Below are 14,873 nucleotides of genomic sequence, written 5' to 3'. Positions count from 1 at the left end.
CCAGAACAATCAACAGTTAAGTGGTGAAGTGTGGGGTCTAAGAAGGGGAGCACACCTAATTTTCTTCTTTTTAGCTAATTACAAACTTTTCTTCCTCTTTTAAAAAAACGTCAACTACTTAGAATGTTACTTGTGCACATGTTTTATATTTAAAATGTCTTTCAAACCTCTCTTTGTTGAGTTCTAATAGAAAACCATGTGCAAAAGAATATTCTGTCGGGATTTAATCCTGTCTGCTTTCAAGAGATGAGTCTGTGCAGCGTTCTTTAAAAGCCCGAGCCCACGCGTCATACAATTCTCCTTCGTTCCGCACTTAGGTAGTCTTTTCCGGTCCACGTGGTGCTTTGTGCAAGGGCTCGTGCAATTCAAGTTGAAGAATTTAAACCTCTCTCAGGAGGCATAGGCTAGTGTTTTTTTAAAAAATTGGGACTAGATATGGATAACGTGGTAGCTGAGAACAAAGCCTGCCTATCTTAGCTAAACATGTGTTTTAAATAAAGTCCGAGTGAAGGTCACTGGCATTTGCTAGATCCTACCAGAAGCAGATCATGCTGCAGAGGGAAATGTGGCTTTTCCTGTTCTGTTTTTAGCTCCATTCTTTAGGACTCAGGGCCTTTTGGGGAATGTGTCATTGGAAGTTGAGTCTCCTTTATCCTCTATAAAGCACATCCCCACAGGGTTTTTAAGACTTTTTAGATTGTACCCTATGCAAATTTCTGCTTTCTGAAGGTTTTGGAGAAACGCTCACAGAGTTATTTATTCAAGGTTCAATCCATTTGACATTCTTTTGTCCCAAGACAGACAGAAACGCTGTAAGTTAAATCAGGCTACAGCAAGCAGACAATCAAACTGTGTCTACAGCAAGAGCCAGATAGTGCTCTTTTCATTCACAAAAATATTAAGATATTCTCAGTGATTTTCCTCTTTATATAACCATTGACTCATTTAGCTCTCGTCACTCAGCTCTGCTTTACGTACTATGAATAAAATGGTTGATCACTGCTATAAAACTGTCAATAAAGCAAAGGAGAAGAGGCCATCATGAGTAGTTCAAAGGTAGCCTCTTCCTTCAGTCTCTGACAGTAATCCGGAGCAGATGAATCTACAAGCTTTATAAGTGTGTAAGGAGGTGCGCTGCACACTAACCCGTGGAAAGTTGCATGCAGCAAGCTACTGCACAGAGCTGTAGGATGTGTGAAGGCACAAGGCCTGGTTCATGCTCATTCTTAAGACTGCGTAAGCCTGGCAGGCAATAGCTTCTCAACAACTCCAAAAGATATTTTGCTGATTTGAATTCTTATTTTATGGCTTTACATTTTTTCTATTTCTAATCATTATGTGAATTCATAAAAAATAATATATGGGCACAAAGAGAACTTCAGTTTTCTATACCCTTAAAAATTGGCACTTTTGATCCAGAGCATGGGTTGGAGAGTTAGTATTACAATGATTTGGAAATTCAGGATGATTTAAACCAATTTTGTTGCCTAATGAGTTGCTAAAACCACTTAAGAAGAAAATGTCAAAGTGAGGACTGTAAGTTTGGCCTTTAATTAAAATGTCTTCTGTCTTTCATATTTGTTTCACAGACACCACTAAAAAAGGCACATAATAAAACGATATATGAGTTCGCACAGTTACAACAGCCAACAAATTTCACACATTTAAGAAGAAAAGAGCCTCATCAATGGGTTGTAAAGTTTCAAGATTTATTAAATTAAATTGTAGATGTGTTTAGTGTAAGTTTTGATTTCTTGATAAATGATTTCAGCAGTTATTAAAATCCATGATTCCTTCTATGTCAATACTAATTGGATCAACATTCAGAAATACAGAAATAAAAACTAGCCAACAGTCCTTCAAATGCATGACAGTTGTTTATAATTTACGTCCTACTGTATTGGAATTATACTCAGGCCCTTCACTATTCACTGCTTGAATTCCCATTTCACACGCCATTTGGTTTGTTTCTCTATGCACTTCATGGAAAATGTTATACAGAAAGTACATTTTATGAATTTATCTTTATTAACACATTCCAATAAAGAAAAAGGTTCATATATACCTTAAAGGCAAAATCTATATCTACCATTCCACTCTATAATTATATTATTTAACAATTCTTTACTACCATTAACAAATTTACAAGATAGGTCAAATTTTAAAATGGTTTTGTAAAACACAAAAGTCATCCTAGTTTATTTGATTTTTCCTTGACCTAATATAGAAAGGAAACTATCTACTTTGTTTCTCGTAATGCTCATTTTTTTGTCAATGCACTCCTAAAGCCATGTAAGCTGAAAATGATTAAATAAATAACCTTATGTGTGATTCATATATGTGTCCATGTGTCTATGTGAATTCCACTGAATTAATGAGTGTGCCTGTGTACCTGTCAGGAAGTCCATAATAATTCTGAAAAAAACTGAGCCAACCCTCGTTAAATGCATCATTAGTGTTTAAGAGTTCAACTCATAGGCCAGTTTATCTCCTTAAAGTAAAATGGATGCTCATGATATACATTGATAAGCTAAACTTCTATGACTGCACAGGCTTGAAGTGTTGAACCTTTATGAATATATGTAAGATTTTCTCTTTTATTAAGCACCTTTGATGTCCTATCATATAAGGTAGTTTACTATAGGAACTCAAAACTGAGCTTACCTTGGACTGGTCCATTTTGTATGATTTCTCTCATAATTTCAGTTTCCTGGAATGAGATATATCCATGAGCATCAGTGAAAGCAAATGTCTGGTGTTTAATATGGTCTGGTTTGCAATCCATTTAGTGATTACACAATCCTCAGTGACTTGCCCACTTGCAGTCAACTATAGTCCTGTTTTGAAATAGTCTCATGCACCACAGTGTATTGATGAACTTGCTAAAAACCAGAATATGCCCATTTGTTTCATTGACTTTTATTACAATAATTTAGGAATGGAAAGAAAATGTAGTAACTTTATCTGGTGATAAAGAAAATAGTAAAGGCAAGTTAGACTGTTATTTAGTGTACATTCATTTTCTCTTATGATCACAAAAGCAGCTACACCAAGCAAGTGATGAGCGAGGCTCAACAACTTCATTACAATTATTGCTATGTTGCACTCAGTGTCCCTTCAGTAGGGAGGCAGCTCATTCATTTATTCTTCTTTCTTTCTTTTCTGTGTGCATTCAGCACAAAGTATGTATTACAAACTGTGACAGAAACAAATTTTGATGCTTCATCATCCTTAAGATAGTTACATCTTGGTGGTATAGACATACAACGGAACAGCTAACATAATATCATACAACATGTTTTCTTATAGGGACAATCTTAAAGGACCATTGATAAAAAGAAATAGGGGGCTGAATCCCACTTGACATTAAAAGGAAGCATCACAAAGTTTAGCCATAGGCCAGGAATACTGGTTGACATTTCCACAGGTTGAAAGGTCAATAGTCATTTGAGTCAATTGAGCCAGTAAAGAACATTGAGAAGGCATGATATGTCTAGACATTAGAAAATGATCTCATAGTGCCACCAGGTCTCCCCATTCAGGGGACGTGGTCAAATATAAGGCACCAGAGTATGTGTGAAAGTCAGACACACAGTCCACTCAACTGTGGAGAATGTCCTGTCCATTGGCTAGATCTGGGTAGGAGTTTGAAGTTTACGGCCTGTATTGTCCTTGGCTGGTACCATAGTTTGAGCGGGACCCCTGGGCCCAAATAGGAAGGATAGCAGGCTACCAAGAAGAGACTTGATACCCTACGAGCATATACAGGGGGAGGAAGTCCCCCTCAGTCACAGTCATAGGGGAGGGGAGTAAGGGGAAAATGGGAGGGAGGGTGGAATGGGAGGATACAAGGGAGGGGATAACCATTGAGATATAATATGAATAAATTAATAAAATAAAATTTAAAAAAAGAAAGAAAATGGCCTCATGTATCAGTATCATTATGGGTGAGTAGAAGATTAAATACCAGCAAGAGACCAATTTCTATAAGTTGTAGGTCCACCATGCATACATCCAAGTACACAGGAACAAGAACACTGTACTGTGATCTAGAAAGAACTGCTAGTAACCAAAGGTTCATATACTTCTTACATGAGTCCCTGACGAGTTTAGGTTAAAACTGGGTCAGCATGAAGCATGACAAACTGGAGTTGCAGCCTTTTCTTCCCAAAGCAAGGTTCACTTATACGTGGACTAAGGCATGAAATCAATACTATTGCCACCAAACAGTAATTATCAGTTTCATTCACATATACTTTAGAAACCATAATTAAAAACAATATTTTAGAAGGTATTTTAAAATTTAAGCCAATCCTTTACGTTGCTGCTATAACAATTTAAAACCTGATCAAACTGCAAGTTTTAACAGACACTGTAAGAAAATGAAAAACTCTATCTAAACAAGCCAGGGATATTCGGTAGGTAAAGACAGTGCCACCAAGACTGAATTTGAGTTCAAGCTCCAGGATACACATGATGGAAGAAGGGAACTGGTACTGCCAAGTTGTTTGGTCTCCACATACATGTGTGGTACATTCATCTATAGACAGACAGACACACACATACACACACACAAACGCCACACACACACACACACACACACACACACACACTACATACACACACAAAGGAAGTAAAAATAGAAAAGCATATCTATAAACAACATTTGTTAGTCTGTAATAGTTTTGAATAATTTAAAAATAGTATGCATAACAGCAGAGCTAATAGTTTGAGGATGGCGTCCTTGTTAGCTCTTGCTATTTATACTTACATTGGAAGAGACCCGGTATGGGGGAGAACACTGGTAAATCTTGTTGGATTTCTCGAAGCTGTTGGGGCATGGCTTTGTGGCGTGCCGCTTTCCCCGCCCATCTGATCTACTTGCCATAGCACAGATATTATTGGTAATATTTTGATCCTTGAAAAGTGGGTAGCATGCATGAGATACCAGTCTAAGAAGAATAAGAAAAAAGAAGACAGTCTTTAGGAAAATGCCATGGTATCCTGTCTATAATCACATTTTCTGACCTAAACATTTGTGAATTTTTCTGTTTATTCTCCTGAATAATTCTAAGATGTCAATGAACCTACGTTCATTGAGCAGCAGCTTAATAAAACTATAATCCTCCCCGCTCTTACAATTTTATGATGATTTTTAATTCTTCAATTATTTGTGATAAGTTCATACTTGTCATATAATTTCCTGAGGATGAAAAGTATCCTAGAATAAACCGGATTAATATGAAGACAATTAATCTGATTATTTGCTGATGGAATATTCTAAAAGCCTAACTAACTTTTAGAGTTAAAATAGATTTTTAAAATTTTGTTGACACTTCCACTAACCTATCCATTTTCTTGAGATTTTTATTGAGTATATGTCTAGTTCATAGTACTGTGGGGGAAAGAATATAAGTGTTAATATTAAAATTTATAGATTAAAAACTTGCAAGTTGTATATTACATATAAACTATACTATTATTGGTATATTTTGAAACTAAGCACACAAAAGATTTGGCTCTAAAATTTGACTCCCAATTTAACATTACCTTATTGAATAAAAGAAGAAAATATGGAAATAAAGTCATGTAATTAGCTATATAAATATGCAAGCCAAAATGGCCATACACCTATACAAACAAGTGGCAGAGATGAATTAGCCTCTCTCAGGGATCAACCCTCTTATTGGTTATTCAATGCATGGTGATGAGTCCTGAAACCTTATACAGGAAAACAACAAAAACAGACTCAGAAGATTATATATTTGTCCGTAAAACTATATATACATACAACACACACACTCACACCTTCACACACACAAATGATTGTAACAAAATAATCAGAGTGAAATTATAAATTTGAGAGTTGGGGCACAGAAGAGATGTTGAGTGGAGAGGCTAGAGGAAGGAAAGGGAGTAGGGTAATAGGGAAGGTGATATAATTCTATTTTAATTAGAAATGTATTTTTTTAAAATATGTTGAATCTCTAAAACTTAGGTGATGATATCTATACTTAGGTTTAAGTGAGGTCATGAGAATGGACCTCTTAGAAAGGGTATTATTCTCCTCATAAAAATAATAAGCCACTTCTCCACTATATGGGGATGCTATAAGAGGGTAAACATTTGCCAGTCAGGAAAAGAGCACTGATAAGCTGAATTGGCCAGCATGTTCATTTTGACTTTGCAAACTCCAGAACAAAATGTATACTGGTTATGGCATTTTCTTATAGTAGTCTAAGCACATAAAAGCAATGAGATTTAGCTGGGTTGTGATGCCAGTTTGTGCATTTAATATATTTAATATGCACATATTAAATTTGTGTGTGTATCATGTGTGTGTGTGCACATGTGCATGCATGATGGTGCTGCTGTCCATAGTTACACACATGGAGGAGAAATTGAAGTTGGTGTTTTCCTCTTCCATGCTCTTTCTGTCTTTGAGACCGGGTCTGTCACTGAACCTAGAGCTCACTGATGGCTTCCTCTGTCTGGCCAGTGAGTGCCAGGGATATTCTGAATCCAAGCACTGATGTTATAGGCTTGAGTACCATAAATGGCTTTTTATACAGCTTATGGTGCTTCCATTCAAGCACTTTACCCACTGAGCCATCTCCACATCATCATCATTGTCATCATCGTCATCGTCATCATCATCATCATCATCATCATCATAGCAATAATAATGGCAATGACAATGAGTAATGGATTTACCTCACTTCTACTACTTCTTTCACCTCCAACTCCCGCAATGGCTCCCTCTCCCACTTCCTCTCAACATCATGACCTCTTCTTCTTTAATTATGAGTATAACATATATGTATATATATATGTATATATGTACATGAATAGATACATATATAACCTATTGAGTCCATTTTGTGTTGCTCGTATGGATAAGATGACTGCTTAGGAGTCACCCTATTGGAGGATCATCCCTGAGGGGGAGGGGAAGCAATTCTCCCTCTCTCAGTAACCATTGATTGTAGCTTTTCATCTAGAGGTGGGGACTTGTGAAATTTCTTTCCTCCACAGTGTTATGTTAACTGATGTTAACCTACAAGATGCAGGTCTTATTTGGCAACCACCAAATAAGGGTGCAGCATCCTTGCCGTGTCTAGACAACACTATCTCACAGTAGGCATCTTCGTCCTATAGCTTTTAATCTCTCTACCTCCTCTACTATGAATTGCCCTGAGACTTAGATGTAGGGGTTACACTGTAGATACAGCAACCATCTCATTTAATCATGGGGCCAAGCAAAAGTTAACCTGACTGGAAGATAACAGTCCAAATTGGGCAACTTCATGTCATAAAAATTTTGTTATGTTAAAAAATGAAAGAAATGAATATATTAGCTCCCATTATTAAGCTCTGGCATGGCTCTTATTCATGGCTGTCTATAGTCAGATGCCATGAAACAGCAGACAAATCAGAACTGTATGGCAAAGGACAAATGAACCACCTTTTATACCACTGTCTATCAGCTATGGTTCCTTTTGTCCTTTAATAATTTCATTTACAGTAGATATAGGAATTTATATAGATATCAAAAAACATGAGAGGAAGAAAATGTCACTTTCCATCAAATAGGATAGAGGCTGATGAGTCACAAAACCCTTAATTGCTCATTTATTTGATTTTTCTTGTGTTTAATATGATTTTCCTGGTGTTATATACCTCTTAACCTGGATAATCACATGGAATAACAGGTGCATCAGTGACATTAGCTAATGTCACTTCCTCTGTGAAGACCCAGTAAAACTATTTGACTCATAGCAACGGGAACAAACACTTCTTTCAGTCTTCATATCAATTTAGCTGGAAATGTGATACCCTCTTCCAACACTATCTCCACTGGCTGATAATGCTAGTAGAAGCCAAGCACATTATATATTTAATTGTGGCATTTACTTATCATTATACAGACATGGTAATTTTTTTGTAAAAAAAAAAATCTTGAAGCCGCTCTTTTTCTATATTCTCACTTAAAAACATTCATAAGAAGCCTAAAAAATATACATGTTGGGCAGTTATTTACCCACGTTTTCTCAGGAACCACCAGGCCCTATCAATGCTTCCACTGTTGCATCCATGACGGTTCTTGGCACAACAAGAGATCAGATTCTGAGGGGAGAGATTGGCCGTGTATTGACCTTTGGACTGAATTGCTATGCGGTCAGCTGCTACACCTGTTTCAAACAAAATACTGATTAATAGTCAAATAACATGTCATAATATATTTCTAATACTTTTTTGAATACTCAACTAGTTTTCCAAATTGGCGTTGCTCCAGTAGGTCACTGCTTAAACACTTTTCTAGTTTCACATTAATGTGTAGTCTATATATTTATTTGAACCCCATTTTCATTTAAAAAATCAGTCAAATGACAGATTTTCTCAGTGGGGGAAAAAACTTATGTACCTTATTTATATAACTTTGTCATCTGGAACAGCATCTTCCCTAGAGTTACAGGTACATCTATGTTTTATATGAATGAAAATCAAGAATGTTCATCACAGAAATATTAACTACATATTAATTCGTGGTTTTGTATACTACAGTTACCAAATCGGTCTATAATGTTTAGGTTGGTATCTAATGTAACCACCTTGTAGACTGTGTTTATGCTACTATAAGTCTACATTACACTATCACCAAAATCTTTATGGCATACTTTTACATTCATAACATGATTCAAAATAATATTTTAGTAGACATACAATTAATTCTGTATATACACACATATATATATGTATATATATATATATACATATATATGTAACTGGGTGAATGTATAACTAGATATGGTTATACGTATAATTACTTTAATACTTAAAAAAATTTTAGCTGAATATAATGATTGGTTGAATGATAAATGTCCTCAATAGTCTCCAGTAGTTAAAAACTTATTATTCAATTGGTTGCAGCATTAAAGTAGGTTTAAAAAGGATGGCCTTGCTGGAGGAAAATTGTCGTTAGGTGTGGGCTTCTTCCATTTGTTTTGCTGTTGATGTGATGCCATGACACTTAATCCCGTGCATAGTACTTTAAAATTTTAAGATGAAAAATTAATATATATTAACTGGTGAAGACTAGCAAAGGTAAGAGGTAACATAGCTCTGCCCTCACTGAATAATACAAGGAGAAATGAATCAACAATAGCAGAAATCAACTTATGTCATCAGTGCGGCTGCACTTCCATAATAAACTAATGTAAAAGGAAATGAAAAAATCAATGTTGAGGGCCATTTTAGTAAGAAATTTTGAGATGTTGGAGACCTACCACTATTTCATTGTTTATGCTTCATCAGGCACATCCCAAGTCAGTATTTTAGGCAATTTCAATTAAAGGCAGAAATCTCAGAGCCTTTCTTTTATACGTTATCTTTTCTCAGAGGAACCTGGTTTTTGTTTGTTTGTTTGTTTTTCTCAACAAAGCTTTATGGGAATCTCTCAAGGAATCAATCTGGAGTATGTTCTAAAATAATTCACTTTAAAGTAATTCCTATAGATGTGTGTCTGTGTATGCTTTCTACGTGCCTGAAATGTTTATTATTCTGCCATGTTTCATTAACAGTTTCCTCTTCATTCTTGACGCATTTATTTAATATTTTAACAGATACAGTTTGTAGGCTAAAATGGTAGCATTTCTCTGCCTCTGATATTCTCAAAAGAATAAATTTTTATATTCTAGTAGAGAACAGACATTCTTTGATATATTGATATTTGTTTTTATGAATCAGGATCAAACATTTTAAATGTTTGTATAACATTTCATTCAGAATACTTTTACAGTGAAGAAAAACAGTAGTGATGGTGTTGGAAGCTTGAGGCTCAGGATAATTTCTGACACTTGGCTTTGTGAGTTAATTCACATTCATGGGCTGCCTACATAAAACAGGAGGATTGTCAAAGATTGCACTGAGACTATCTGAGGGGCCATGACTAGGAACACAGATGCACACACCCACCAGAACAGAGCCAGAAGGTTCCTCTGCTTCTTACTGCTAAGAACATAATTTAGCTGTATTCACAAATATTGGTCTACTGGTCTACCCTAAATTTAAAGAATCCACATACTTTAAGAAGTGTTTACCACATAAGCACAAATTAGTAAATGTTTTAGTTGATTAATTCTTTATTCAATTGTCTGAAACAGTGTTCAAAGTAGTCATGGATTTCCTACTAACTAAGACAAATACTGAACAGACAACATTTCCATGGATAAAGTGGGCATTAGTAAAGAGTAAAAATATAACTACACCTGAGGTTAGCTATCCCCAGGGTATGGTTATGCCAGAGCATTTTTGGAGTAAACTAATTAATATTGCCTGAGCTGGCTGTCACTTGTCTGACAATGCTTGCAATGTTTCATTCTGAGAGTTTTTATATGAATATTGGCATTCCAGATGATATTATGGTAAAAAGAAATAAAAATTTCTCTTCTCTTACTACCTGGTTACAAACTCAAAATCAAATGAAATCTGTCATCTTGCCTTCCTTCTTTATTCATTGTCTATATAAAGTATTAATAGGCAAGATTTAGCTTAAAAGTTATAACCCCTGGGTCCCTTACTTTGACTGGAATATTTTAAGTGAACATTTGTTATTATTTACATTCTCTAAGTTTATAAACTGCCTAACCACTTTGTAATGCCCTAAAGAAAAAAGGGAGATGTTGTGAGAAAGTCATTAAAATGATGTTATTACTTGCAGTAGAAAAAGCCCAGGACGCAGCACAGTTTTTTTGATCCAATGGACCATGGGTCCATCCAGGCCACTTATAAGAGGCAATGAAGACTTCAGGAAGATCATCTCTGGGAGGAAAAGATGCCTAAGGGAAAGAGACAGACATATTAGATGTTCTCAAGGATGTCCCCAAGGATGTATGCATGCTTTCTTACCCCAAGGATGCACGCATGCCCTCTTACCCCAAACATGCATGCATGCCCTCTTAACAGTGATTATGATTTAGACTTGTCTTATGTATTCAGGTTTCAGAGGGAATCATAGCTACAGAGGATCTCACAGTTGGAAAACAGCAGTCTGTGGAGAGTCACAACATAGATTGGACACCTTTTATAGTTACTAAATAGTGCAAGGACATTTCTACTGGTGCACCAGTCATCTTGAATAATAGCTTGTACATTCACTTGAAAAAATACACAAGATAGTGAAAATCGACCTTCATAAGGGTTGCTTACTTCTGTGTCTCTTTTCTTTTTGAGAGTACATATGATTGTCAGTGGGAGGACATTTCAAGACAAGGCATTTATATCAACTGCAAGAAATCGTTCAATTTTATACATTATGGGAAATGAAATTGAAATTCATTTGTTCATATTCACAAAGTTCTTATAAAGTAAACAGGACTATAAATTTTGTGCAATACCAAAAAGAGAATACTATGATGTCATAAAAAAAAAACATTAAATTCCTAACAAGGTCAGTCCTTGCTACTCACTCAACATATCAAGCTGACATAATAAGAGGAAATATTTGCAGCGTTCTTCAATAAATGAGGTAATTGACTTCTAAAAGCTAATGGGTCGGCGAAAGACTCAGTTAAACAAGACCTTCTCCTTGGACTAGACTGTTGGCTTGGAATTCTGTTGACATCATGTCCCATTATTGTCATTTCTATGAGAATTAAGTGGATGCTGCACCTAGTGTCAGAAGCTAAGTGTCTGTAAATGATAAAAGTCCATTGATTTGATAGTTTTATGATTTGTGATAGCGAAGCTACTGATCTGATACCTTAGGAAAAAATTTTACTTCCAACAATTATAAAACAGAGTCAGAGTTTAAAACAAGTAAATCAAAATGTACCTGTCTGTGTGAAAAGGGCACCCACCCAAAATAGTTTATAAATTAGAGTGAGAGAATTCACTTTAATCTTAGAGCACCATTACCACCCAATAAGAGAGTAAGAAGTCCTGAGTCCATTTCAAAAGCATTGCTCCTTAGACAGAAGAGTGAAGACGTAGAGCTGGTCGCCACAGAGTGCCTGAATAAAAAGGAGCATCATCACAGGGCTGCACGGTCTGGAATGCCAGTGCTGCAAACGAACCACATGGCAGAAGCTCAGAGTTGGAGCAGCATAAGCATAATGATCTGAGAGGAATCCCTGAGGAGATACAGACTCCAATTCAAAAGTATCTTCCTAAGTGGGAGATAAGGCACACGTCCTACACACCACGATGCCTTCCCACATCACTCTCATGGGCTTATCAGTGTGCATTTCAGCATTTATCACATGACATGGCCTCAAGCTTCCAGAAATGTCAGTTGCTGTCTTATGACTTTCAAATTTATTTTGAGAGTGTAGTGAGGGTACATCCCTTCTGCCCTGCTTGAAGCAACGAACACCTATCATTGCTAATAAATGCATTTCAGCAGGATTTAGTTATGTAGAATGCGACTTCCACATTTGAAAGATGACCAAACTATTGCATATGGAAGGTAGTCTGATAATAAAAAAAAGTGTGTGTGTGTGTGTGTGTGTGTGTGTGTGTGTGTGCGCGCGCGCGCATGTGTGTAATATGATTTCCCCTTTAAACTATTACAGCACTACATATTTGCTACTTTCATGATTTTATAATTTAAAACTAAAAAGTCACAAAAAATATTACCAACACAATAAGTCAGAAGGATACATGAAATTCATCTATTGGGATTTTAAATATTTTTCCACTTAGTTACTATTGGGCTTCCTTTAAAAACTGGCCTCTACCTCTTCAAACTTGTCAGAGAAATTACCTTTGACTTTATTTCCCTCACAATAGCAAATGATTTAAGTAAGGGACACTGAGAAAATCCCGTAGGTATTGTATTCCCCTAGAAACTAAGAATGTCTTTTAGAGCCAATAAGTAAAATTGGTATCACCGAAAAATAACTTTCAGAAATTGGTTAAATAACTCTGGCTGTAATAAATGATACATTTTAATTATTTAATTTGATGAAATACAATCTAGTAACTAGAAGAATCAGGAGGACAATCTAAGAGTGACAGAGATTACAAGTGTGGTATATTGAATAGAATATAAAATTGAAATTTGTCTTTAAAGAGAATATAGACTCTTCCATAAGGGCATTTTTAATTCTTTATGTTGCTATGTTGGAAAAAAACAGTTATAATTTGATGTGTAATTTCCAAATGAACATTACTCAGATTTGAGATCAAATTCAACTGTCTTCCTATTTCAACATTTTACTTGGAAAAAATAAAGATTCTGTGGACAGATATACAGTTCCACAGGAGTGCAAATCACCAGAAACTTCCTTACACTGACCTCTGCACGTAGTTAGATTCTGGGGAAGGGGAATGCAATCACTGAGACACTTAAGGCACACTCAGTTTTCTCAGAAACACCATTAGAAATTGCCAGGGTCTGTGCACGAGGAACAGCAAACAGCTCTAGAACTCATGGAATGCGGCCCACTGGTTAGCAAATTCACAATGGGTGTGTCTCTCGGCCAGGCATAATCCCAGAACTATGTGTCTGAGGACTTCATGCTGCTATGGAGCATAGCTCTGCTTGTTATCTTTGCGGTCCTTATAATTCCCTTAATATGTAAATTGTGTGAGTACTATAAAGGGGGCTCCCAGCCCCTCACTGGCAATATCATTGGCATATTCAATAACAATGCTTGATCTCTCACAGGCATCGCTGCTGGAACAGATTTATGATTCAAACACCACCCTTGAAAAGAACCTGCAGACGTAGATTGCTAACAATGACCACCACTCTTAGAAAGAACTTGGAAAAACAGATTGTTCAGCAAGGTCAGCTAAAGATGTTTTTGCTAGTGGCTCTGACAGAGACAGTCTTAAGGAAAAATAGATTGTTTAGCAAAGTGCGGTAAAGATGTTTTCACTTATTGGTCCTGATGCAGGAAATCTTAGGGGACAATTGATGTTGAAAGTACACTTTTATTAGTAAAGCTAGGGACTTTCTGAGCTTGGCAAAGCAAAGAGAATGGCCCATAGCAGCACTGGCTGATGTGACTCTTTCAAGCTGGGCTGGTGACTGAGATGCTGATTGATTCCTTATTCTATTTTTCTGACCTCAGCTTCCCGATATGATTTAATAAAAGATATTAATGAGTAGATGAGCACCTTTAGGACTTAAAGTAGAAATGGCTAATTATTTTTATATACGAGTTTAGATTTGTGATTATTTTAAGATCTTTACAAGATTACTTCTTAAGATAATTGATTCCGTCTTTGTAACCGCAAATTACAGCCTGCCAGTAAAGAAAAGCTAGCTGAGAAATTACCCTGTTTGCTTATACTCTGTTAATATGTAGCAGATTGCTTAGGTACGAATGTATGTGGGTTCTCGGAAATAACTTGTTATCCATGTTTGTTTCTCACCCATAATATGTAAAACATTTGAACATATGAAGGTTTTGAACATAATTTTCTTACATATATCCATTGTAATCATTTATTTATAGAGAAATAGAATGTAAACACATCATGATATTTGTGCTACTTGAAAGATCTTACAGGGATATATTAGCTATGGGAGAAATAAGAAAGTTGTTTTAATCTTTTCCATCCACAAAGATGTGTGTTTATGTGTAAGGTTGGGTTGGAATCTTTTCCATCCATCAAGATGCGTCTTTCTGTCTGTCTGCCTGCCTGTCTGTCTGTCTGTCTGTATGTATGTATGTATGTATGTATGTATATGAATTGTAAAGTAAGAAAAACTTGAAAGAAGAAGAAGCTTGTTGAAACCTACCTGCTGGAGTGTGTCTTACTTCATCATCAAGTGTGAGTGAGTGTGTGTGTGTGTGTGTGTGTGTGTGTGTGTGTGTTCTTGTTTCTCCTTCTTTCCCTTTCTTTTTTAAACACTTGCCACC

The 14,873-nt window shown here is 36.0% G+C and overlaps 1 protein-coding gene across 3 annotated transcripts in view; it reads right to left on the bottom strand.

The window, feature by feature from the left end:
• TINAG (tubulointerstitial nephritis antigen) overlaps positions 1-14,873 on the bottom strand; it is a 98,932-nt gene that overhangs the window by 49,301 nt on the left and 34,758 nt on the right. For all 3 annotated transcript variants that reach the window (XM_084752269.1, XM_084752268.1, XM_084752270.1), the window contains exons 5-8: positions 10,715-10,838; positions 8,042-8,192; positions 4,772-4,952; positions 2,665-2,710 (exon numbers count right to left, since the gene is read on the bottom strand). In XM_084752269.1, coding sequence (XP_084608395.1) covers positions 2,665-2,710; positions 4,772-4,952; positions 8,042-8,192; positions 10,715-10,838 — 502 coding nt within the window. The remainder of the gene's footprint in view (positions 1-2,664; positions 2,711-4,771; positions 4,953-8,041; positions 8,193-10,714; positions 10,839-14,873) is intronic.

The sequence above is a fragment of the Acomys minous genome, assembly GCF_964271855.1.
Source record: "Acomys minous genome assembly, chromosome: 13".
NCBI classification, from domain to species: Eukaryota; Metazoa; Chordata; class Mammalia; order Rodentia; family Muridae; genus Acomys; species Acomys minous.
This window is presented reverse-complemented; position numbering and strand designations above follow the sequence as displayed.